General features: G+C 35.5%; 3 protein-coding genes across 10 annotated transcripts; 2 read left to right on the top strand and 1 right to left on the bottom strand.

Moving 5' to 3' along the window:
* The first annotated feature begins 209 nt into the window (after window positions 1-209).
* On the top strand, window positions 210-18781 carry LOC18042248 (protein MON2 homolog). 7 transcript variants are annotated; one of them, XM_006433007.2, is made up of 44 exons: window positions 210-419; window positions 903-1088; window positions 1203-1292; window positions 2104-2177; window positions 2307-2462; window positions 2671-2791; window positions 2977-3032; window positions 3463-3517; window positions 3612-3668; window positions 3776-3877; window positions 4475-4555; window positions 4677-4729; window positions 5843-5912; window positions 6342-6405; window positions 6747-6895; window positions 6980-7107; window positions 7193-7250; window positions 7559-7656; window positions 7794-7881; window positions 8023-8088; window positions 8167-8226; window positions 8939-9025; window positions 9386-9572; window positions 10098-10141; window positions 10223-10351; window positions 10429-10560; window positions 10657-10709; window positions 10843-10891; window positions 11065-11123; window positions 11702-11841; window positions 11937-12109; window positions 12510-12638; window positions 12725-12810; window positions 12962-13077; window positions 13191-13303; window positions 13445-13568; window positions 13838-13959; window positions 15216-15402; window positions 15483-15702; window positions 16244-16571; window positions 16665-16804; window positions 17282-17406; window positions 17492-17696; window positions 18367-18781. In XM_006433007.2, the coding sequence occupies exons 1-44, from the start codon at window positions 315-317 to the stop codon at window positions 18458-18460; spliced, it is 4959 nt and encodes a 1652-aa protein (XP_006433070.1). In that variant the 5' UTR covers window positions 210-314; the 3' UTR covers window positions 18461-18781. The 7 variants fall into 7 exon arrangements, with proteins under 7 accessions (XP_006433070.1, XP_024040630.1, XP_024040633.1 ...); XM_024184862.1 differs by lacking the exons at window positions 3463-3517; window positions 3612-3668 and having other exon boundaries at window positions 4459-4555; XM_024184865.1 differs by lacking the exons at window positions 210-419; window positions 903-1088; window positions 1203-1292; ... (2 more) ...; window positions 2671-2791; window positions 3463-3517.
* A 713-nt stretch (window positions 18782-19494) lies between these two features.
* Window positions 19495-22094, bottom strand: LOC18040697 (late embryogenesis abundant protein D-34). Its single transcript, XM_006433008.2, has 3 exons — window positions 21781-22094; window positions 19983-20285; window positions 19495-19690 (listed from the first exon to the last, which is right to left on the bottom strand). Exons 1-3 carry the CDS (start codon window positions 22084-22086, stop codon window positions 19526-19528), a joined length of 774 nt encoding a protein of 257 aa, XP_006433071.1. The 5' UTR covers window positions 22087-22094; the 3' UTR covers window positions 19495-19525.
* A 1292-nt stretch (window positions 22095-23386) lies between these two features.
* LOC18041833 (pre-rRNA-processing protein TSR2 homolog) lies at window positions 23387-25431 on the top strand. Of its 2 annotated transcripts, none has more exons than XM_006433011.2 (4): window positions 23387-23722; window positions 24052-24140; window positions 24580-24693; window positions 24874-25431. In XM_006433011.2, exons 1-4 carry the CDS (start codon window positions 23509-23511, stop codon window positions 25072-25074), a joined length of 618 nt encoding a protein of 205 aa, XP_006433074.1. In that variant the 5' UTR covers window positions 23387-23508; the 3' UTR covers window positions 25075-25431. The 2 variants fall into 2 exon arrangements, with proteins under 2 accessions (XP_006433074.1, XP_024038690.1); XM_024182922.1 differs by having other exon boundaries at window positions 24094-24140.
* Window positions 25432-25809: the final 378 nt, after the last annotated feature.

Genomic DNA, 25809 nt, shown 5'->3' on the forward strand with positions numbered 1-25809 from the left:
TCACAAAAAAATGCTTCTGCAGAAGTGTTTTTGTTTAACTTGAAAAAGCCTATTGATACAAGCATTCGCAGACATACCACGGCTGGGATTTAAAATGGGCCTGGGTCGGATTGGCAACTCCAAGGACGGGCTCAACTTTGGCGGACGGGGCCGAGCCTGAGCCCACAAAACTGCTTCCTCTCCATCACACGTGGCACGGCAAGTGACAAATTTCTCTCACAACAGATCTCCCTCTCGCCCGCACAGGGCTCAACATTCCATTTCCATTTCCGTTTCTTACCCAAACACGCACGGATCTAAGAGAGCTTCGGAATATGGCTTTAATGGCCGTATTAGAATCCGATCTTCGAGCTCTCTCAGCTGAAGCTCGCCGTCGCTATCCCGCCGTCAAGGACGGAGCTGAGCACGCGATCTTGAAGGTCGCAATTCTCACTTGTTTTTGTTTTGAAATGAAATACAAAGTAAATGCTGCTATTTTTTTTCGTATTTAAATTAAATTCGGCGTTTTAGAAATCTGAGAAAGTCACTGCATCTTGTTGCAAACTGAAAAACTGGTGAATTACATTGAATTATCAAATATTGACTTAGCTCGATACAGTCACCTGACTTTATTCAGTTGCTTTTTCGGTTTTGGAAAACAGTGGTCTTTTTTGTTTAGTTAATAAGAAAGCTTTGGATTAGATAGTATTACTTTCTACTGACTCAGCTTGATACAGTCACGTTATTGGAATTGGTTGCCTGTTAGGTTTTGAAAAGAATTGTTGTATCTTTGCGGTTGCTAAGAGTATGTTGAACTAGACTATTGTAAATTGGTGAAATTTTGGCATGATTATAGCCAATGTTGATGAGTTATGAAGTTGGTAAATTAATGTCAATTTGACATGGATTTGTAATCGCTGCAGCTTCGATCGCTGTCGAGTCCAAGTGAACTTGCACAGAGTGAAGACATACTACGGATATTTTTGATGGCTTGTGAAGTTAGAACTGTGAAACTTAGTGTTATTGGACTTTCATGTATACAAAAGCTTATATCTCATGATGCAGTTGCTCCATCAGCACTAAAGGAGATATTTTCTATGTTAAAAAATGTAAGTGATCACTTGATTTGGCATGTCGATGTGCTTTTTGCTAAAAATTTTCATTGATACATTAGAACAATATTTGCTTCATAATTCTAATTATGCTATTTTTACTTCTTGCAGCATGCTGACATGGTAGATGAGAGTGTTCAGCTGAAGACCTTGCAGACTATATTGATAATATTTCAGTCACGTTTACATCCTGAGAATGAGGTGCCAATTCATTTTAGAAGCTTATATTCCTATTATTTGCTTGCAAGCAATGGCCATTGGTTTCAGGATGTATTATCAATGCAGAGAGCCCAATATACATATTGGATTCCAGTTTCTAACCTAGAATATTTTTACTGAAAAACACAAGTTCAAAATATTCTGTCAAAAATTTCTTGGTTCACCTAGGCAAACACTGGTTCCATTCTGCTTTTTGATAGTCATATTCATGAAATTAGTTATCAGGTTTACCAGTTGGGAGTGCATATAAATTCTCCTGATTAGAAGCAGAGTTACTTCCCCTCACAAATATTTCCCTGAAATTTTTATTTATTTCAATAACAACTGAAAACTCTGGGGATTTACTAACTTATTTTGAATCTAGATCATACATATCTATCTTGGTCTTTTCCATAGGATTTGCTTGGGTTTAAATAATTGTTTGATATATTTGAGGAAAAGTAATCAGGAGCCTGCTTATTTATGATACCTTTGTAATTCATTTCATTGCTCAGACAACTAATCATAGATTAGCGTTGTTAGATAATGATACGTCCCCTGATTTTACATCGCATTGCCGTCTTAATGAATTTATTCTTCACCATGTTATTGACATCTTGGGAGAAGTGATTAAACATGCTTAATTAACATTTAAAAGTTCCCATTTTGTTTGTGCACCTGATGGTATGAATGAGAGCTACTTTTTGATTAGATATCTGCCCTGGATTATTAAAGCACACATTCCATTCATTGCATCCCTTTTGTACAATTTACATTTCTTGCTTTGAGTTTTGTTACTTTTTATTAATTTCAGGACAATATGGCCCAAGCTCTTGGTATCTGTCTTCGGCTTCTTGAGAACAACAGATCTTCTGACAGTGTGAGGAAGTAAGTTACCTCATCGGCCAAGAGCATTATTAACCGCCAACTTCTTTTAGTCTTGTGTTCTTCACCAACTCTGACTCTGTTCTGGAGATGTTACCCTTCTCTGATTGCTTTCATGTAAATCTGTTCTAGTACTGCTGCAGCTACCTTCAGACAAGCAGTAGCCCTGATCTTTGATCATGTTGTTCGTGCTGAGTCCCTTCCTTTGGGGAAGTTTGGTTCTGGAGCTCACATTACTAGAACCAATTCAGTTACTGGTGATGTCAGTCGCAGTATCAATCATTCAGAGTATGTTTTCGTTGATTTATCCACTCAAAACTTTGTGCACCAGTGAATCTGGTAAATAATTTTGTATACTGACATTTGCCTTCCTATATGTATGTTACCTTTGTGTATATCTGTATTGTTAGTAGTATGTAATATCATATGTGTAAATTTGTAGGCCTCATAAATGTGCACTCTAGTACTTCCCCTTATCTAACTTATGCACGAACAGGTCATTGGAGCATGAATTTGCTTCTGAAGGTCCATCATTAAGGAGGGAGACTCTAACTAAAGCAGGAAAGCTTGGGCTTCGGTTGCTTGAAGACCTGACAGCTCTTGCTGCAGGTGGATCTGTATGTGCTAGATTGAAACTACCAAATTTTTTCAAAGAAAAAGGAGAGAAAAATTAAAAAAAAAAATTTCTACCAAATGGCATTATTAGCCGAATGTTACTTTGAGTTTTCAGAGTTTATTGAATGGTTTTCAGTTGTTATTTTTCCCTTTGTTAAGGCAGATATATATTGCTTTTACCTTACAGGCATCTTGGCTACGCGTCAATACTCTTCAGCGGACATTCGTACTTGATATTCTTGAGTAAGAACTCTGCCTACCATAAGACTTTATTTCTAGTTTATCTTTGATCTGCTCATGCAAGAGGACCTGAACACTTACTGATCCAACTTCATTTTTTCTCTGTGTAGTCAACACAAAATCATCTTATGGAATTTTAAATCTAGGTTTTTAACTCATGAAAATATATCTGCTCCTTCCAATATCTTCATTATTCAATAGAAAGGCTTGTATAAACTTATTGGCTGGTTTGCACTTGTACTTTTAGATAAAGAACAGCTATAGAACAACTTTTAAGGCTATGAGAGTCTATTTTTCTGTTATCACTGCCATGGCAGGAGCAATGAAATTTTCTAGGATGTCCGTGTTCTTTGTAAGAAGTATTCTGCTAGTGAATTCAACTGTGTCGTTCTTATGTATGTTTTACAAAATTGTTGATGCTTGCATGTTGCAGGTTCATTCTGTCCAATCATGTTTCTCTTTTCAGGATGTTAGTGTCATATGAGCAGGTGATTATAAAAATTAGTGAGTAAGAACATTCATCTATCTTTTGTGTTAGCATGCTAGTAAAACTTTTGTAGTTGAAAAGTATCTGTGGAGCAGGTTTTGCGTCACCAGATTTGTTCCCTTTTAATGACTTCACTACGCACCAATGTTGAGGTATCTGTTCTTGAAAATATGTAACTTAATAAACTTCCTCTTTAACTATGTCAATCATTATTTCTTGTGGTGTTTTAACATTCTCTATTGTGTTTAATTTTATTCAGAATGAAGGTGAGACTGGGGAGCCTTATTTTCGTCGTTTGGTCTTGCGGTCAGTTGCTCATATTATCAGGCTGTATAGTTCATCGCTTATTACTGAATGTGAGGTATGCCTAATTTTTATTTTACTTTTTTACTTCAATCGGCATGAAAAGATCATAGAAAAAGTAAACACATGACCTTAGTTTCTAATCTGTTTTTAGAGTGGTTAATTGCTTATTTTGATTAATATGATCTTGCTCCAATATTCTAGCTTTGAGCGCGCAAGCCTCTAATTCTGCTTTTCAATTCTAAAAATGCCAAAAGAAAGTTGAAATGCAAATCCATGTGGAGTTTACCAGCTTGTGAATTGTCGTTTGAATGCTATTTAACTAAAATTGCTTGGAAACATGCTGTTTTCCTTGTTGTAATGCCACATTTTACTTCTTTCCTTTGAGGAGGATGTTATGAATGATTGTTCATCAACGTGGACCACTTAAAGAAGTGCTGTATCTATATATATATATATTTTTTTTTTCAAATGACAGGTTAAAGTAAAAGTTCTATTCTTACCTTTCATTTATGCTCACCCATGAGTTGTCTTAAGGTTTTGAATTGAGTCATATTTCTCAGCGCTCTTTTTCCCTTATATGCCCGGCCATCACATTGTTCTGTATATGTTAGTTTTCTATTACTGATTCAACAACAGTTATTTTCATATGCAGGTATTTCTTAGTATGTTGGTGAAGGTTACATTTCTTGATCTGCCTCTGTGGCATCGCATTCTGGTTCTTGAGATCCTGAGGGTAATCTTGACAACTTAGATGTTGCTACAGTATTTATTCCTAAATATATACATAAAACAATGACTGATTACTTAGTTGCTTCTAACTTATATCTGAAATAAGAGGTGGTCGAATTTGACAGGGTTTTTGTGTGGAGGCACGGACATTGCGACTTCTTTTCCAGAACTTTGATATGTAAGCTATATAGCTCTGGATGAACATTTTCTTTCCGCGCATATGTTGTACACGTATAGTATACAAAACTGAAAGAGATACGATGTTCACACATAATTCATTTCGAATATTTGCTAATTATGACACACTGAGTCGAGCCAGTTCAGGGATTTATGGCCTTTTAGTTGGCACCATTCTGCTTTTAATGATATTTAATGAGGTCAGTGTGGAAAGAGAACTGTAGTCCTTAATAGCAGTCAACCAGCTTGTACAAAGGTGCAATGTTGCTTGAGAAATGGCCAATCTGATATGTAATGAACATAAACATGAGAGCTGTATTTGTGGAGGGGTTGCTCAGGACCATTCAATCTTTCTAGCGTACACAACACCACTGTCATCTTGATAATGCAGTTTTCAGGCCTTTTAATTTACATCTAATTGAAATTCAAGAGCCATTTTACCAGCTGCAAAGGCCTTTAGTTCAGCAGCCGTGTGGAAGAGAAATCAATTTCTATTATTCTTGAGCTGTAACCCTAGCATGGTACAAATTAGAGGCTTCAGGAGCAACTTAAACATTCTGAAATCTGTCAATGACTTTCTTAATGTGTTGCACTTCCAACGGAAAAATCAGTAAGCATTGAAAAGATGCAACTATAGAAAATAATTATTTGATATTTATGGTAATACTACTTATGGTGGCTGCCACATTTGTGCTAATCAATAAATCAGTATATAATATCGTTTTGTCATGTGGAAATGATATAATATCTTTTTACCTTGTCGAAATGAAGTTGTTTTTGTGATTGTGAAGTTGGTTTTTTTAACTAAACATATTTCAAGAGATTAGCAGTGGGATAAACCTTTGACTAAATTTCAGTAGTTAAAAATGTAGTTTGTTGATTGAGGTCCAATCAATTCTCTTCTCATATTAGGCTCTAGTCGTTCATGGCAAAGTACAATATGGATGTGTGATTGATACATCATTAGTAGTTAATCGAGAATTTGGTATTTTTGTAGAAAATGTTTATTCTCGGTGAATAACCTTTTTCCTTTTGTTCTTTTGTTTTTTGTCCACAAATGAAATAAACTTTTGGGTTGTAATATGTTTAAATTTGCTTCATATCTGCCTTGCAGGAATCCCAAGAATACAAATGTTGTGGAGGGTATGGTTAAAGCTCTTGCTCGAGTTGTTTCGAGCGTACAGGTGAAGGAATGTTTTCAATTTATCCTCTATTCATTTCTATTAGCCTTATTGTTTATATCTGTGTATGTCCTGGAGAAAGTTGATATAATTTTCATTGTCTTGATTATAGCAAGACTACCCTCTGGCCATAGTTCCTTAAATTGATTTGTGAAAAAATTATATCAAGACATTCTTTTTTGATAAGAATGTCAAGGTTATTCTCAATAAAAACATTAAGGTTATTCTATACAATGCCATCATTTTCAGTTGTCTCAACCGGACTACAGAAGTTACTGTACCTTACTACCCCAATTTTTGTTCAATTTCTACCTCCCACACTGAATTACTAAGTGGATATCGTTTTTTAGAGTTGATTAAAAATTGTAATTTAGCAAGATATATTTGAGCCTGACTTTATTTCTTTATCTGATATAATGTTTAATTCATTAGTTTCAAGAGACCAGTGAGGAGAGCCTTTCAGCTGTTGCTGGGATGTTTAGCAGCAAAGCCAAAGGTGATGACTTTTTGATTAATTATAGTTTTGATAAGAAATCGGCGGCTTTGTGTTTGTCGTCTTGTAATTTTAAATCATGATGTGTCTAAAATTACTTATTTACAACAGGCTGTGGTTTTCTTGACATCCTTGGATGGGAAAAGGGAAAATGAAAATTATTGTTTTTTTGTCTAATTTGACAACTTGTTCTGACTCTGTGAATCTTCTTCTTGTTGGAAACATCCTTAACCTTTTATCCTTTCGATTGAAAAGGAATGAAGTTTTGTTAAAGAAGGGACACAATCATTTCATATTCTCATGTATTGATGACCCCAGAAATTTAAAGCTTGTAATCTCTGCAGGAATTGAGTGGATTCTTGATAATGATGCATCCAATGCTGCAGTCTTGGTTGCTAGTGAAGCCCATTCAATAACTTTGGCAATTGAAGGTTTATTAGGTGTTGTCTTTACTGTAGCCACGTTGACAGATGAAGCAGTGGATGTTGGGGAGGTAGTTATATATATATATATATATATATTTGAATTTCCATTTCTTTGATGCTTGTACTTACTAAATCACATCTTTTTATTCTAGCTTGAATCTCCTAGATGTGACTATGATCCTTTGCCAAAATGCATGGGAGAAACTGCAGTTCTTTGCATCTCTATGGTTGATTCTTTGTGGTTGACCATACTTGACGCGTTGTCCCTTATTTTGTCAAGGTGTGTAAGATTTTCTGTTGTAGTGTTCAAAAGCGATAGGTTAAAGAAGAGGATAGGTATATCTGACCTAGATTTATTTTGAAAGGTCACAAGGAGAGGCTATTATATTGGAGATTTTAAAGGGATATCAGGCATTCACTCAGGTAATAATATTTTTGAATCTGAATCATACTACTATAGTGCAACTTATGGTGGTTTTATGTCACTTCACTTGACTTTACTAAGAGATAACATGCCTGTTGATTTAGCTATTTTATGGTTGGCCTCTCTCTCTCTCTCTCTCTCTCTCTCTCTCTCTTTAATGAAAAAAGGCCTATATAAATAAATATTCTATTATCTGTTGCCTTACAGTGACAGAATCAAGAATTCTACCATATTAGCTGTCAATTTTATGACATTTAATGTTATTTACACGGCATAGATGATTATGGTATCTATTTGTTTTTGTCAGGCATGTGGAGTTCTTCATGCTGTAGAACCTTTAAACTCGTTTTTAGCGTCCCTTTGCAAATTTACTATCAACATTCCCAATGAATCTGATAGAAGAAGGTAACTCTTTGCTATCGATTAACAATTTTTTCTTGGTCGTTTCTAAAATGGATTTGCCTCATTTAATTGTCTTATTTTAAAACTTGAAAATATAGCTCTGACAATGCTGAAATCCTGACCGAAAGTTGATATTTCAGTGCTGTGTTACAGTCTCCTGGTTCAAAACGATCCGAATCTTTAGTTGATCAGAAGGATAACATTGTCCTTACTCCCAAGAATGTGCAGGTATTGTGTTTGGTTTAGTGAGTATGTTAGATTCAGTTCATATTTTTAACCTAACTGGGTATTATTTTCCTGCACATTTATTTTGGACATCTAGTTTTCTAACTATTAAATGCCTTTAATTCAATTCGTCTTTCACATTAGGCATTAAGGACTCTCTTCAATATTGCTCATCGACTGCACAATGTGTTAGGCCCATCCTGGGTGTTGGTATGTTTATCTGCTTTTACCTATGTTCCGAAATAGACAAAGTTCATACCTTATAATTTTTATCGCAAATGAATGTAGGTATTGGAAACTTTGGCTGCTCTGGACCGGGCTATCCATTCTCCTCATGCCACCACACAGGTAACCTTTTAAAAAGCATCTCTGCATACAATATTCTCCCTGTGAGATTTAAATCATTGTAGCAAGTGAGGATAGAGTTCGGTAGCAGTCCCTGAGCAGGTAACAGAAGTGGGTTGAAAGTCGTGGCCCAAAAGAATTTGATGGTGTAACTCTAGGAATGGGATATATTTTTTAAATCCATGGGATTAAAATGTAGTTGCCCTTGCACAATATTTGGATTTAAGCGAATCACAAGTAAAAACATCTTTTTGCCGGCAATTTTATTCAGAATTTAAAACTTCCTGATTGCAGAGCTGATATCACATGTACTACTGTTCTAAGTCACTGGAAAATGATAGACTACAAGACATTGTGGTTTTGCAATTGGCCAAAATCATTTTGTCACCCTCTGGTTTTAGCTGGTTAGCTTTGTGTGTTTGTGTGCTAAACAAGTAAACTTATTGAAGTAATAAAAAGAAAAACACTACAAATGTAGCTTTGCTAAAATAGATGCTTTCTGCATATCTTGCTTCTTCATGTTCTAAATAAATATTTGAGGAACTCTTTTTGGATGACCCTTTGGACAACTGATTGACATCACGGATGCAACTCTTTACTATTCTTCCTATTCTAAATTTCTCAGTTTCTTGTGGGAAAATAAATGAATATCTTAGAAAGTTGTTTATTATCAGTCATCATATAACGCTACAAGTATACCGTTTTGTATCTAAAGGAGGTCTCCACAGCTTCCTCAAAGCTTGCAAGAGAATCTTCTGGCCAGTACAGCGACTTCAATGTTCTCTCTTCCTTGAATTCTCAGGTAAACTTTGTTTTTTGGTTAGTATCAAACAAATACTAGATTTCTGTATCTGTGGAAATTCCTCTCTGGAAAAAGCTAAATATCATACATTTACGATTCCCCTTGGACGAATAAAGAATTTTATACCATGGTGTTCTGAAATTGACTAATTTTCTGACCTTTCTGAGAATAGAAATTTGTAAGAACTTGCCAATTTTTAATTTTTATGTTTTCTGTTCTTCAGAACCATTTTAAACAGTTTTTATGGTTGCTATGGAGAAGTTCCTTAGCAGAACATTTTATTTTCTCTAATGTGTGCGTGAGTGTTTTATGCTCCAACAGAAGCTTCATGTTCTAACCTAGTATTTTCTGTCTGCATAGCTGTTTGAGAGCTCAGCATTGATGCATATATCCGCTGTTAAATCACTGCTTTCTGCACTACATCAGCTATCACATCAATGCATGATTGGGACTTCAAGTAGTTTTGGACCAACATCAAGTCAGAAAATAGGAAGTATCAGCTTTTCAGTGGAAAGAATGATATCTATCCTTGTCAATAATCTTCATAGTACGTAATGTCAATTTTTTGCAGATGTTAAAATATAAATTGTATAGAGTTCAGTGTTGTTAAGTTATTACTATGTTATTTAGTAGTTCAATACAAAATAAATTTGATGATGGATGTTGTTTTTGTACACCCACTAACCCTTTGCCATCTCCCGTTTTCCTTGGTTTGGACAAGTCATTTGATATCTTTGAGTTATGCTTGGTGAATTCTGTCTTTTATATACTTTTCCCCATAATATCACCAAAGCCTAAGCTCCACTATAAAAGTGGTCCCTGATAGACTTGCATTTTATTTAGTTATTCTTATTCTTTTAGGAAACCAAGAAACCTATGTTAAAAAAGAAGGAATAAATAGTAGGAATTCCACAAGAATATGGCTTTTGGATCATATTGATATGGAATCGAGCATTAACATATTATTTCTCTCTGATAGACCTTTTGCTAAAGGTAGGACGTATGCATATTGTTTGTGTTTTGAATTAAGCTTTTTTCCTTTTACCTCAATCTCCATCATCTACTATTACAGGGGTAGAGCCACTCTGGGATCAAGTCGTCGGCCACTTTCTTGAGGTGATCATGATTTAAATGTTGTGCATAATGCTTATGCTATCTATGTATTGCTTTTTCTTACCATTACAGTTTCTTTTGCAGCTTGCTGATAATTCTAATCAGCATTTAAGAAATATAGCACTTGATGCATTAGATCAATCAATATGTGCTGTTTTAGGATCAGAAAAGTTCCAGGATAGCGCATCTAGGCAACGTGGCACCTCTGATGAAGTGAGAATTTTAACATGGTTTATTGATAATATAACCCATATCCTATGGAAAATAGAAACTGATTATTCTATCTCTAGGTTGAATCTAGGCAAGGAGATTTGAGATCACTTGAATGTGCTGTTATATCCCCACTAAGGGTTCTTTATTTTTCTACCCAAAGCACTGATGTTCGTGCTGGAACCTTGAAAATTCTTCTGCATGTTTTAGAGGTAATATGTCACTGATGGAAACTGATCATAAATCAGTTTCTTTTTTAACTGCCTTTGCTCTTTACTTATAATATTCCTCACAATGTTTCCCTGCAGAGATGTGGAGAAAAATTGCATTATAGTTGGCCAAGTATACTTGAATTGTTGAGGTATGCTGTGCACGTGCTTGTATTTTCGCCATTTGTAGGTACTTGTATTGGGACCATAGAGGGGAAGAGTAGTTTAAGGATGACTATTTTCTGGTGGTGTGATTTTTTTGTCCATACTTTCTTTTCCATTTAGGTCTGTAGCAGATGCATCAGAGAAGGATCTCATCACCTTGGGATTCCAGGTCAGCGAAGACCTTAGCAAGATTTTCTGTTTCGAGGGAAATGCATACTGTACTTTTGTATCTTTTTTAATTTTCCCTGCTCTTTGATATGCAAAAATTCTTGCATGTACGTTATATGAACAATGGTTGGATTTGTATTGCAAACCCATTTTAACTTCTCTGTTTTCTTGTAGAGCCTCCGTTTCATTATGAATGATGGACTTTCCAGCATACCCACAGACTGCATCCATGAGTAAGATCTCAAAATTCAGCAATTTTTTTGGTAACTAATTATCAAATCATGCTGTGTAATATTCTACTTCTCTAACCATCCATGTGCATACTGTCTATCATGTATGAACATATGATACAGTTTTCTTAATCACGAGCTTTCCTGGTTCATTTAAATGAAGATTCAATTTATCAATTATACATGTAAAAATTGGAAATTTAGTATGCTAAATGATGTTGCCATTTGATCTCATAAATAGCCTGAAGCATGCATTTATCATGGATGACGGAGAATGTTTAGTTTGTTTTGATATTTTGTTGTAGGAAAAGGAAAATAAGATGTGGTTAATTCTCTGTCAAAGTGCCTCTAATTTTGCTAACAACTAAACAAAGGTAGACCTTGAAATTAGGGTAGATCTTAAAAGAATTAACAAAAGGCTCCTCCTGTTGTTACTGTGTAATAAGTTCTTGCATGTTTGGCTGATGGCATCCTGATAAGTAATTCTCAGCCTAGTATTTGTGGATTTCATAATTGCAACAGAAGACTATCTTCACCACTGCTTATGTTGGTTCATGCCACTAATGAGACGACTTTTACAGATGTGTGGATGTTACTGGAGCATACAGTAGTCAGAAGACTGAGTTGAATATAAGCCTGACAGCAGTGGGCCTCTTGTGGACTACCACTGATTTTATTGCCAAGGGGCTTGACCACGGCATTTCAGAGGAAAAGGAAGCAGGTTAAATTGCCATTTTAGATCTAGTAGCTCATTAAATATCATAATAGTGAAATCTTGCAACTAAGTAAAATTTTATCTTTTCTATGACACCACAGCAAATCAGGATTTGTGTTCTGTCCCAAAACAAATGGATGGTGAAAAGAGAGAAGAAAAGACATTAAGTAATTTGGATGATCAAAATCACTCAATAGGCATGGTGGATCGCGACAAGTTACTATTTGCTGTTTTCTCATTACTTAAAAAGCTTGGTGCTGATCAGAGGCCAGAGGTATAATAGCTTGCTTTTTGGATGGAATTCCCTATTTCCAGTTCATGTGAACTACTTTCTGGCAAACGTCATCCCAATTATGCTTTTTCATTTGGAGTTTCCAATTATGCTCTTTCCTTTTGGAACATGTAGCCTATTCAGGATAAGGTGATGCTTGTGGACATGTAGATAAATGATACATTTTTTTGCTCATACTTGAAATCTAGATGATAAACTATGGTTAAGCTATTGGTTGGTAAAGATATCATCTGATGTAATGCTAGTCACATCCTTTGTTTTCTGCCAGGGAGATTCCTTTTTGTTCCATTCTTACTGTTCACCTTCTTAATTTTGGAACTCTTGTATTGTGTTAAATAACCTTGACCACTGTAAAGACTTCTAACTCTAATCTGTATTTCAGGTAAGGAATTCAGCCATTCGAACACTCTTTCAAACTCTTGGAAGTCATGGGCAGAAACTTTCAGAAAGCATGTGGGAGGATTGTCTTTGGAATTATGTTTTCCCTATGCTAGATTGTGCTTCACACATGGTATGGATAAGCAATCGTGCAGGCATCAAGATCCTTTTTTTTTTTTTCAGGCCTATTTTCATTGACTTTGAAATATGTGCATTTAGGCTGCGACTTCCTCAAAAGATGAATGGCAAGGGAAAGAACTTGGTACTCGAGGAGGAAAAGCAGTTCACATGCTTATACACCATAGGTGTTTTCTTCTCTCTCTCTCTCTCTCTTTCTATGTCTGTGCTTTCCTCCATTTGTTGTTTTTTTTTTCTTTTTCCTTCTGACTTTTTTTCCCTTTGAATTTTTTGCCTTTTCTTGGTGCATCCATTCTCATTTTCATAATGAAATTGCAGTCGTAACACAGCTCAAAAACAGTGGGATGAGACACTAGTACTCGTCCTTGGTGGAATAGCCCGTTTATTACGCTCCTTCTTCCCATTCCTTGCAAACTTAAGCAATTTCTGGACAGGTGGGCCCTAAATTGGATATTGATGTGTCTGAACTTTTTTTTTTAAAAAAAAAAATCTTCTTATTATCATCTTGTGGACCTATATGAGTGTTATATAATGTCCTGTGATGCAGGATGGGAATCTTTGCTTCATTTTGTAAAGAATAGTATTTTAAATGGTAGTAAAGAAGTTTCTCTTGCTGCTATAAATTGTCTGCAGACAACTGTTCTATCTCATAGTACCAAGGTAATAACCACATCTTGTGTTCAATAACATTTATACTTATTTAAAATGATTGTTCTAATGAAACCATAGAATTAAGTCATAATCAACACTTATCATATTTAAAAGTTATCTTCTAACTTCTAAAATGATTTAATGAAACAGGGAAACTTGCCAGTGGCTTACCTCAATTCAGTACTTGATGTTTATGAGTATGCTCTTCAAAAATCACCTAACTATAGTGATAATGCAGCTGGGAAGGTGAAGCAGGAGATTTTGCATGGTCTTGGTAATGCATTTAGTTCAAGATACGTTTTATTTATGAGATTTTGAGAGTGTACTAGCAAACATGAATGTGTCCAAATGACAGAATATTGATTAAGATAACCATCCTTGATGCCTAGTTGTAATTGCCAGAAATTAGCATCTATTGCCTGGTAATTTTATGTTTTGATTGATGGCAAGCTGATCAATGCTGTATATTATAATGCTACTGCTTTTGAAATAATGAAACTCCTTTCTGGCGAACTTATGTTTTGTTTCTGTTGGCACTTGCAGGAGAACTATATTTACAAGCTCAAAAGATGTTTGATGATCGCATGTACGGACAGTTGCTAGCAATCATTGACTTGGCTGTTAGGCAGACGATGATAACCCATGATAACTATGAAATTGAATTTGTAAGTTTGTTATTGAACTCTCTTCCTATTTATTTTTCCGAAGAGTAATTCTTTTTTTTTTTTTTGTGAAACGAAGAGTAAGTCTAATTTGCCCCCAAAATAGATATCACCGAGATTATCAAACACTGGAAAATACTGAGACACTCTTTTGTCCTATTACAACTAGACAAAAAGTAAAATCACTCGTCACTTTTTTCCTTAGCATTTATTACAGACGTAAAAGACCAAAGATGCCCCCAAAATTGAATAAGTAACATGCAATAAATGTGAGGGCATTAAATCTTTTCTAATTTTGGGAATTTTGTTAATATTATCCATTCGAGCAAAGTAGCTTTTTTATTTTCCTATTTTCCAAAAAGAAAGAAATCTTCTGTCTAAATGGTAGTCACCACTGTTTATTTGGTGTTAAGAATTATAATAGTTAATTTAGAGAAGGCACATGATATCATTATATAATTAATTTGGTGTTCCCAGCAGAAGAGAAGTTAAAATAATAAATGTGGCGTTATGTCATTGGTATGAATGAATTCTAAAGTGACATGATTTCAAGTCAGCCTCTTCCAAGAAAGCTCTTGTCACTTACCTTAATTACCTTGGAATTGCTAATGTCTACTGCCTTCCGGTCAAAAAAGCCATGTCGATGAAGAGGGGTAGATGCATTATTATGTGGTTAATTCTCGCTTTCTGCGGAATTTGTTTGCTTGGCAGTCCCTAATGATTAAATAAACCAAGATTTTGCCATGATTGCAATTTTGGAGCATCAATAAGTTGTTACAAGCACTTCTTTCTGTCTTTTCGTATCATAGTTTATATGGTTCTTCGATTATTGTGCGTTTTTGCAAATCATGGAAGATAAACATTTTGTCTTTTTCAGTTGGCATGGGGATCGGATTTTATTTTTTTTTAATTTATATATATGAAACTCAAAAATGTATTAATGGAGAAAAATCAGAACAGAGAGTGGACTAGCTGTTCACTAAGCAAGCAAAAAAGAAAAGCTTCTTCTGCTATATAAAAGTATACCTAACCACTCCCATATAATGCTATGCCAATTTTAACACTATCTCAAAACCCCACTCCCAGTTTAGATGAACGAAGAGAAAAGATTAATCCTGGTACTCTTTAGACATTGAAGCCCAGAGCACCCTTTAGGCATGGGGATTGCAATTTTGATGAATATTTTCTGAATTCAATACCAACAATTTATATTTTCTAGTTCACTTCTTTTGGAATAACACTTGTGTTGCTTCCTCTAGGGACATGTTCCACCAGTGCTACGAACTATACTGGAGATCCTTCCTCTTCTAAGTCCAACCGAGCAACTTTGTTCGATGTGGCTTGTCCTCCTTAGGGAAATTTTGCAATATCTTCCAAGATCAGATTCTCCTCTGCAAAAGAAGGAAGATGAGGAAGAGCCACCTAGCACTAGTGACAATATTCATGGTACTCCATTGTATCATTTCACCCATTTTTTTATTGTATCTTAAAGAAGCAAGAAGCTTGAAATTTCTGTCATTTCATAGACGTTCATGTGAGGACGAAGTATGACAAGCCTAATGGTACTGCCCCCACAACCCCAAAAGATGCCAGCGCTTTATCTGAGAGTTCTGGATCGGTCACAGCAGCCATCCCAAACCATTTGTTTGCAGAAAAGCTCATTCCTGTACTGGTTGATCTTTTCCTGACGACACCAGCTGTTGAAAAGTGTATCATCTTTCCAGAAATTATTCAAAACCTTGGAAGGTACAGATTTCTTTAGTTTTCTTTGGCAATATATATTATGCTCCGCAATCAATTTAAAAGAATTATATCAGATATCAATCTGCTAGGACAAATGCCCGATTATAATATGCTATTCGTTGTGTTGTTAGATGCTGGAAACAATAAGTTATGTTCCGCATTTTGCATGGTCCGAGCTTCAATGCGTGCATGAGGTTATAATAATAATAAAAAAAAATGTAGTCACAATTAAACACTGCCTACAAGAGGGAGGGATTTGGATATCTGACATCTTTCCACAAGAAGGACGGCATTGTTTATCATGTGTGGCAGAAGATTCTAATAGATAAACAGGGCAACATTTCTTCCTGTTTGTAATTTCTGTATTGTGCATGATGCTATGTGCACTGTTCAATATTTAATAGAATTTGATTTAATGTAATCATGCAGAGAAAATATGTTTTCTTGCACCTTCTTGTCATCACTGAATCATATGTTGGGAATTATGTTTTTATGAGTTGAAATTATTTAGGGCAGAAATAAAATAATCAAGCTAATTGTCCAGGTGCATGACAACAAGAAGAGACAATCCAGATAGTTCTCTTTGGAGATTAGCCGTTGAAGGCTTCAACCACATTCTCGTTGATGATGTCACCAAATTAGCTGCGAACTTTTGGCAAGACATGAAAATTAGTAGGCCTGCAAGATTACGAGTTTGGAAAGAAGTCGCAGATGTCTATGAAATATTCCTTGTGGGTTATTGTGGCCGTGCTCTACCTTCCAATTCACTCTCTGCTGTAGCTCTTAGTGGTGCTGATGAGTCACTGGAGATGTCCATATTAGACATTCTTGGTGATAAAATTCTCAAGTCACCAATTGATGCGCCTTTTGATGTAAGCCATGGACTAAATTGTTCAAACTAGTATCCCTTGCCTAAAGAAGACTCATTTTGATATTTTTCTATTGGTGTTACTAATATTTAACAGGTTCTGCAACGGCTAATTTCCACCATAGACCGTTGTGCATCACGCACATGCTCTTTGCCCGTTGAGACAGTGGAACTAATGCCTGCCCACTGTAGCAAATTTTCCTTGGCGTGCTTGCATAAATTATTTTCCCTGAGCAGGTAATAAATTATTTCATATCTTTTTCCAGATCATGTATGCTCTTGCTTTAACTCTTAGAATTGTGTTCCCTATCTTCAGTATTCCAATGTATGCCTAGAAATGGAGAGAACTTGATCAAATTCTTATAAATTTCAAAGAATGCCACTTAGAAGTTTAAGCTGTTAGGTTGACAGTTCAACTGTTATAAATATAACCTTTTTGGTCTGCAATACCATACAAAGACATCAAGCCCGAATGTTTAAGCTGCAACTTGTATAAGTAGTTCTACATGATAATCGGTATGGTATATACCAATACTAGAAAAGCTGTCAATGTAGGAACTCCTAATTTTCTAGGAGAATATGATCAAATTTGTTGTGAAACTGCAATTGTGCAACCACCTTCATTTTGAGATGTATACATTCTTTTGTAACTGTTTATGCAAACCTGTTAATTCAAAGATTTGACAATTGACATACTAGTGACATTTTCTCCAGTTCTGACAATGAAGCCAGCAAATGGAACTTGACAAGAGCTGAAGTCAGCAAGATTTCAATCACAGTACTTATGGGCAGATGTGAATACATCTTGAACAGGTTTCTGATTGATGAGAATGACTTGGGTATGTTTCTATTTTCTACCAATATTTTATCACTGCTATTCAACGTTAAATGTTGTATTTTTGAACTCTCTGATTGTTTCTGCAGGTGAACGTAATTTACCAGCTGCAAGGCTTGAAGAAATAATTTTTATTCTTCAAGAATTGGCCCGCCTAAAAATTCACCCGGACACCGCATCTGCTTTGCCACTACATCCTGTTTTGAAAAGTGGCCTAGCAATGGACGAGAACAGTGACAAGCGTCCGCATCTTCTTGTTCTATTCCCTTCCTTCTGTGAACTTGTCATATCAAGGTGAGGTGATAAGACTTTTGGGTGCTTTCAGTTTGTTCTTTTAAACTGAATCATGCAGGATGGATAGGACAGTCAGTTACTTTTTCTATGTTGTTGTATAGCCATTGTTTGCTTCATATAATGCTTGGAAGCAGGCAATGTGTCAGTAAGTATGCAATGTGTCAGAAAGTACACAAATACTGAAGAGATGTATAATAATGAGACCAATGGGGATCCCTGTGTTGCAACACAACATAATGATGCTATAATTAGAAGTTTGAAGCAACAACTGGAATTGGTGCGCTTCATATATGAAATATACAAGTGACATTCTACTTTCATTAAGAATTTGATATTCTTCAAATTATATGCACTAGTTGGATAAATTGGTAGGCTCAAAAAGCATGCGGAAGCTATAAGATATTCTCTTCAGTATACTAGGTACCACCAAACCCCACCCTCTCCTTCCTCTTCCAAGGTTTGTGTGAGAGGAAATTAAAGGAGAGAACTGCTCCTCAAATCACCTTCAATAATGGTACTACTTGATCAATAGCAGGATGGTGATGGAATTTTTTTTTTTTTTTTTTAATTTTATTGTGCAACTTTTGAAGAAAGGTGAAAGAAACAAAATTACAGAAGATTGTTTGCTTTCTTGATAAAATATTGACACCCTGATTCTTCTGATGGCCAGGGAAGCTAGAGTAAGAGAGCTAGTGCAAGTTTTACTGAGACTTATCACCAAAGAACTAGCACTTGAAAAGGCTAGCATGGCTGGTGGTCGATAGAGTAATGCTTCTTGACAACATCAGTTTACTAATATCCTTCGAATTGTCCCTTTTTTGTGGAAGTCTCAGGCGCGGAGGTTTCTTTTTTTTCTCTTTTTTTCCCCTCCCCTGCTTCGTACTTCCTGTCCATTTTTCTATGTCATATTCTTTAGTAGCTGTACATCATAGGAAAATATCATCCTTGTTGTATTCATAACATGATTCTGCACGTCAAGTTTGTGAATCATGAGCTTATGCCAGTTTTTACTGGACTTGTTGCTGCCGTGTCATGTAACAATGTATAAGATTTCATTTCAGCGGAATATAAAGTATATTCTTGAGTGTTGGTTCACCAGTTGGTTGTGATCCAACTAAGATAAATAGCCCGTTGGACAGTAGGGGTAGGACTGTGCGCAGACTTGTGGTTTTGATGATCATCTGATAAATGATTATTTGAGACTAAAATCTTAACTTATTGCAATTTTTGAGTGTGGAAATCAATTTCAAAGCACTTCAAGTTTTGTTAATCAATAGAAAATAGGGGTGCGTGATGCATCCATTACTATATCCAAACAAGAAGTAGATGCTTTACATGCAAAAAGAGAAGCTGAAGGGTTAGGTTTTATAATTCCATTGGTTGCAAACAGACAGCTTTTGGACGTTAAAAAGAAATTTTGTTAAAAGAGCTAAATTTTTAACACAATACTAGATTTACATCTACTCATTCTTTTCCCTGTAGCAGGAGCCTTACAAAATTATTCTAAATTGCATGCTAAAATTCGTGTTACTTGTAAGTTGCGGTTCATTTCTCTCCTACTATTCCTCAAAGAAACTAAATACCCGTGCGTAATGTTGAAGGAAGCCAACGAAAATTTTAACTCCAAATTGCGAAACGATGTGAAAGAAGAGGCACTCTAAATAAACTGCCAACTTATTCATTACATACAAAAGGTGATCACAATCTGGGAAAAATAGTGTGTTACATAGCAATATTGCAAAACCCCAAGGAAAAGGCCAAAAAAAAAAAAAAAAAAAAAAAAAAGTAACGTGGCCAACTTCCAAAAACTGGTAGCCAAAGGTGGCTACTTAGTTTTTATTACTCTGGTTGAGCCTAGCTGCCGCAGCCACGGACGCTGCCACACCGGCAGGGTGTGTGGTCAGCATCGGATCATTCCTCATCTCGGCCGCCGCCACCCCTTCTGCATCCTTCCGTGTCACTTGCTTGTCGGCCGGTAACTTCGCCGTGGCATCCTGGATCAAAACTCATGTTAAATAATGAACCTCAGCTCTCTCTTCTTTCATACCCCCAACAATGTTTTTGAAACAAAAGTAAGTGAAAAATCAACTTTAAAAGCGCTTCTCACAAGTCATTTATCAAACAAAAATATCGCCCTAAACGTGCTTCTACACAAAAGAACTTCTTTCAAGTTACATAAGAGTATTTTTCTTTTTAAATGATAGATAATATATGGAATACAAACAATAGTGAATTTTTCATCTATATGCATCGCTTTGCTTTTATTCATAGATGAAATGTGATTACTGTTAAAATGTCAGCAAGCTTTGTCTTGTCCTCATCTCGAGTCGTTCTTGCATTGATGGTTGCAGCTGACTGGGCCGCAGCGGCGACGCCACCGGGGGTTATGTTGATCCGGCCCGTGGCTCTCACTTCGGCGGCTTGAATGGCGGCGGCGTCGCTCCACTCAACTGGCTTCTTTCCGGCTGTAAGGGCGGTCGCTTCGAGAGCCTCACCAATTGTGATTCCACCACCACCTTTAACTTCTCCGTGCGAAGATGGCGGTGCCAAGGACTGCAGCGGCGACGGTTGGCTGTACTGCCCAACAACCTGTTAATTTTCGACAATAACGAACGGAAATCAAGTGGAAACCCTTTTCAGAAATAAAAACATGATTCTTCCGTTCTGGTTTTAGAAACGGTGTTAGAGGAACGAAAAATGGTAATAAAGAGCACCCCATCAATTCGAGCGCCTGCACTCGTCATCTATTTCTATTGTTCAACTCTTCACAACAGAAAGAACCAAAAAAAAAAAAAACCGTATTTAATTAATTAGCCAATATCCAAAAATAAATAAATAATGTTTCTAAAAGTACTAATTTTATCTATTTTAGAAAACAATAGCAAACAATTGAGTAACTCTTTTCAGTTCAAGAGGTAGCCACATTAGACCAGAATGTCCCATCTGAGACATCTAAAGAACTAAATGTCATTCGCTGCTCATTTTATTTATTTATTTATTGATAATATTTATAGGTAATTAGATTTTAATTATAGAGGATTATGAACAAGCATAAATAAAATCAGAACTCAGTCCAAACTTCAAATGTGTCTATTTGATTTCTTAATTTTTGAAATCAGATATTATTTTTAATTTTTTTTAAGTACTCTCGATAAACTTATAATTTATTAAAATTTTGAGTTTGTCTGCCTCCTAAACTAAATTCCTAACTAATAAGTGTCGACTCGTGCACTATTGAAAAATAATAGCAAATGATATACATATTCTGTTTCAAAAGCTAGATTCTTCATCTCCAAAAACACTATTTTAAAAATAAAACAATTATCAGATACTAGCTAAGAAACACTATATGTGTGTGTTTATGTATATGTATATATGCGTATAAAATCATCCTCATGTATGGACACACTAATAAGTTGGGTGGCTTAATTAAGATTGGCGAAAAAAGTTCAGACCTGCAAGTATGAAGTCCAGCCTGCATAGATTAGACTTGAATATGGATCAAAAAATGTAAAATTCGCATAAATTGAGCTTGGATAAGGACTTAGGAGCCCATATTTTTAATTTATAAATAAAAAATAAATTAAATTTAAATAAAAAACTTAAAATTTTAAAATAATATGATTTTTTCATACTAATATTTGTGATTTATTATATTATGTTACTAATATTTTATGTATTGAGTTATTATTTTATTATATATTAGATAATTATCTTTAATTTAAATATTTTTTTTATTAAAAATTATTTTATAATTAATAAAAAAGCACAAACCGGTCCACACCGGTTCGGACCGTACAAATTTGAATAGATTTTTAAGGAGCCTAGGCTTGTTTTCAATAATGTGAATTTAAGCCTTAGCTTGAAAAAACCCGATCTAGACCCACAATTTGCCAACTCTAGACTCAATAAAATTAATTTTTAATACACTATAAAAATATGCGATTTAATAATATTAAAAAATGACTTTATTAAACAACAAAACTATAGCGTGCGTATGAATTAAAAAAAAATAATAATACGGGAACATCCACACTCAAAAAAAGGGCTATATATATATATATATATATATGCGCGCGCCTACCTGTCCACCAATTTCCTCAGTAATAATTCTTCTTCCAGGAAGATTAGTCTCGGTGATGCTAACACCTTGACCGGCAGCCACATCAGTCATGTCCTCGTGGCCCACAAAGCCTCCCTTCTCATTCCTCTCAGCCGCCGACTGCATCATCGACGCTGCAGCTCCCTTCTGTATCTGCCCTAGCATCGCGTTTTCCGCCGTCTGCATCAATGCCGCGTCTCTCGGCGCCACCGCCATCTCCGCAATCTCACCTTCAACCGAGAACACATCACCGTACTTGATCGGCCTTCGTGGTTGTTCCTGGCTCATTTTTTCCTTTTTTTTCTTTTTGGTATTTAGTTTATATTTAATTAATTAGGACAAAGATTTGGTGTTTTTTTAATTTGTTCAATCGGGAAGAAGAAAAGTTTGGGGGTTATTATACGTGCATGGGACATGCAATATTTGGACACGTAAGTTTAGAGAGTGAAACGTGGCGCGAACCCAGTGAGCCAGTTATAGCACATCAGACACGTGGCAGATTGCGTTGGGCTCCATAATATGTTGATTTTGTTGTGTCCACAAAAGAGCTTCTTGGATGAAGATAAAAGACGGGTCGGTTTTTCCGCATGAAGATCGATTGTGGACTCGGTCTAGTTAAGCTTGTAAATTAGTGGTCATTTTTGTGTAATGTTTCATTAATTGAAAAAATAACATTTTGAAGGACAAATTTTAGTTAGGGGATGACCATTATTATTAAATACAAGTTATTTATGTTTATAAATAAGTAAGCACAAGTCTCAACATATGTAACATTTTGATGTGTGATTGGTTAACTGGTACAATAAAAGTATCACTTGTATAATGTTTTAAAAAAACTACTAAGCATGAAAATGTCATTGTTTGATTGATTGTTATATAATAAATTTGGATATACAACTTTTTTTTATGTGTGTGTATGGATATAAAAGCTTTTTATACCTCATATTATTTACAATTATTATTTTATGTAAATATGTATAATTTCTCTAAAGGCAAATTAAAGGATAATCATAATGATTTTTTTTAAAAAAAAAAATGAGGTGAGTTAAACCTAAATCAATTATTTCAAAAACCAATCCATCAAAAATATGGGACAAAGCAAAAAAAAAAATCAATAAATCTAAATCTAAAAGTCTCATTACAGTAAAATACGGATTTTAAAACTAGGGATCTCATTTCTCAAATGACGAATGTTAAAAACAAAATGGAGCTTAAACTTTTGGTATATTGTCAAAAAAATTTCCAACACATGATAAAATAGATAAATAAGATAATGAAGTCACCCAAATTATTGACAAAATAGTGAAACACTACCTCTATTTTGAAAGCTACAAATTCTAATTTGTTTTTATATTAATCCCTCTCTGATAAATATTTATAAAGGTAGGATAGATCTCGCTTATAATGGGAGTATAATTTACCAACCCATGCCTGTCCATGCTCCCCCATACGAATAATTGTATAATAAAAACCAATGGGACTGAAGTTCATAATATGTAAATATTTGTTATTTAAAACAATTTTATCAAATATAGGGTACCTTTTCACAAATTTAGTCGCATAGAATCTTTTTCCCCATACTCTCGAATACACTAATCCACGAAGCCAAACACGTCCCTTCTCTTATATCACCAAACGCACTCACTAGGGTTTTACAGACAACTGATGATTGAGACCAGCACTCAAAGAGCTTGAATAAAGACAACAATAATGGCCAACGCAAACACAAGTGCTGGAGCACAGGGGCCCCCGCCGCAGTTATCTCCAGAATCGACGCCCCTGTTCAGCGAAGGCATATCTTTAGTTCTCTCCCGGTGGTCGGCTCTTCAGATGGCCATCGAGAACGAGTGGGGCGGTCGCGGCTCTCGCGCCTTAGCCGAACAGCTCGGCTCCGATATTTTCGCCTGGTTCACTCAGTCTAAAGGTAAATTGAAAATTGTTTGATTTCTGGGGCTAAGAGAATTTGTGATTGAAATTTGATAATTTGGTTGATTAGCTGACTTGGTTTTTGATATAAATTGCAAATTTGAGTTAAAGTTTCGATTTTTATAGTTTATATGACTCTATTAGAAAGGGATTTTTATTTTTCCCCCCTTTTGTGATTGTTATGATGAAATTAAGTTTTTTTACATTGGTTTTGAGATTTCACATGTTTAGATTTCACATGTTTGGTTGATTACTGTTGATTTTCTGTTTATTTATTTATTTATTTATTATTATTATTATTATTTTGGTCTCTTTTTCTTCCTTCAGAGACTCTTTATATTGATGATCTAGAGAACATTCTCGATGAAGGTATGCTTTCTCTCAACGCAATGATTGAGGATGGAAGTATTGAGGAGGTATGCCGACCTGCTCTTGTCATTTATTCCCAATTAGCTAATCCCATTTGTTGGATGTGTAGTATGTCAAATTCAGTAGTAATTATTTTGGGCTGCATCTATGCCTCTATGTGAATGTATTTGAAATTTTTCAATGAATCTTCATTCAAGTCCTTGTAGCTCCTCCATGAATTATGTAGGGGTAGTTGGGTCAAAATTGTTACTTTCTGAGTGTGAATAATGCTAGTGATATCCAGTCACATTTATGCTGGGACAAGCTGATTACTCAATTGCTCTGTTGTTTTAGCACTATATTGATCTTGTACCTCTTAAGTATCTATTCTGCAATGACCATGTTCGTGCAGATGTTATTCCCCTAATCATTTGTAGTGTGTTTGTTTTTCTAGGCAGGCTTTGCCATTGATTTTTTTGATGTTGCGTTTTCTCTGGATCTCTGCAGGTGGCTGAAAGATTAATGGTCATGCATGAAGAATGTTTGGAAGGTAATTATGAGTCTATTATAAAACTGAGGGAAACTCGTCCGCAGGCAGTTGCTGGTTCACATATCAGACAGGTAAGCTTTGTCATGTCCCTTTCATGAAAGCCTTTTTTCTGCTTAGTAAATTTCATTTTGTTATGTATTTGTGCTCTTCCAAGTGAAAGCAGTCTCTGTATCGACTTTAACATGAATCAAACAGGATTTTCAGAAGAATTTCTTACTCCTTTCTTGATTCGGATCTTTTCTACATGCCAGAGTGTGAACGGTGACAATGATGATGATGATAGCACAGATGACGATGATGATTCATCCAACATGATGGTGGATACAGCAGAATCGAATTCGCAGTCAAATTCAGTTAATGTTCAAGCCAGTGAGGTGAGGCCGAGTGTGGCAGCGGAAGCAGAAGATGGGTGGACGGTAGTTTCATCTAAAAGAAAGGGTAAAAGGAATTAGATTGAACCTCTCTTTCCAGTCTCTACCGTGGGATTTTTTTACTTAATTCTTTTTCACTTGCTCTTTTCATCTGTTGTATATTTCTTAGGCCATTTTTGTTCTGCTCCTAATTTATGTCTTCCTTACCTTTCTATTAAAAATTTTTGTTAAAAAATTTTGGTGAGTGTACTATGATGTTCGAGTTGATTCCATGATTGTAAGTTTGTTCCATATTGGACCAGACCGCAATAGGATTAAATATATTCTCAGAAATCGCCATTCGAGCCTATTATGTTTACATGGGCCTCTTACATCATTACATTTCATTTAGGATTAGGGGCAGGTGTAGTTGGACCTAATTAAATCATCGCTATTGAATGCAGCTATCTCAGAACCATAATGATATTTAGACTTCTTGCTAGTGAGCAAATGGTGAATTCATAAAATCGTTAGTTGGTGCTGGTATCAAGTTTACAGGGAAATCATGCTGTCTTGTGGAAGTTCTGAGCAAAATATTCAAACATTACTATTGTAATAAATTTTGCCCATAAAACGACCTTGTCAATGTGAATTTTTTACATACATTGGCTGTTTCCAACAATGGAGTCTAATTTGCAGGCCGAAAATTCGGGGAAAATGAAAAAGGAAAACCAAACTTAAAGGGCATGTACTACTTCTTAGCTCTTATGTAAGATAACTCTTTTTTCTTGCCCCTACTTTCCCTTTCGTTAAAGCTTCCTAATTGCGGAGAAGCCA

Source organism: Citrus clementina, unplaced genomic scaffold, assembly GCF_000493195.1.
Source record: "Citrus clementina cultivar Clemenules unplaced genomic scaffold, Citrus_clementina_v1.0 scaffold_5, whole genome shotgun sequence".
In the NCBI taxonomy this organism is placed as follows: domain Eukaryota; kingdom Viridiplantae; phylum Streptophyta; class Magnoliopsida; order Sapindales; family Rutaceae; genus Citrus; species Citrus x clementina.

Excerpts from the sequence above, each read along its gene's own strand:
- LOC18040697 (XM_006433008.2), bottom strand. The coding sequence starts at position 22,086 with ATGAGCCAGGAACAACCACGAAGGCCGATCAAGTACGGTGATGTGTTC. Across the intron at positions 20,286-21,780 it reads CTGAGGAAATTGGTGGACAG|GTTGTTGGGCAGTACAGCCA; the intron begins GTAGGCGCGCGC and ends GAAAATTAACAG. Across the intron at positions 19,691-19,982 it reads AGCTTGCTGACATTTTAACA|GATGCCACGGCGAAGTTACC; the intron begins GTAATCACATTT and ends GTTTTGATCCAG.
- LOC18041833 (XM_006433011.2), top strand. The coding sequence starts at position 23,509 with ATGGCCAACGCAAACACAAGTGCTGGAGCACAGGGGCCCCCGCCGCAG. Across the intron at positions 24,141-24,579 it reads AGGATGGAAGTATTGAGGAG|GTGGCTGAAAGATTAATGGT; the intron begins GTATGCCGACCT and ends GGATCTCTGCAG. Across the intron at positions 24,694-24,873 it reads CTGGTTCACATATCAGACAG|AGTGTGAACGGTGACAATGA; the intron begins GTAAGCTTTGTC and ends TCTACATGCCAG.
- LOC18042248 (XM_006433007.2), top strand. The coding sequence starts at position 315 with ATGGCTTTAATGGCCGTATTAGAATCCGATCTTCGAGCTCTCTCAGCT. Across the intron at positions 3,033-3,462 it reads TTCGTACTTGATATTCTTGA|GTTCATTCTGTCCAATCATG; the intron begins GTAAGAACTCTG and ends TGCATGTTGCAG. Across the intron at positions 7,251-7,558 it reads GATATCAGGCATTCACTCAG|GCATGTGGAGTTCTTCATGC; the intron begins GTAATAATATTT and ends TGTTTTTGTCAG.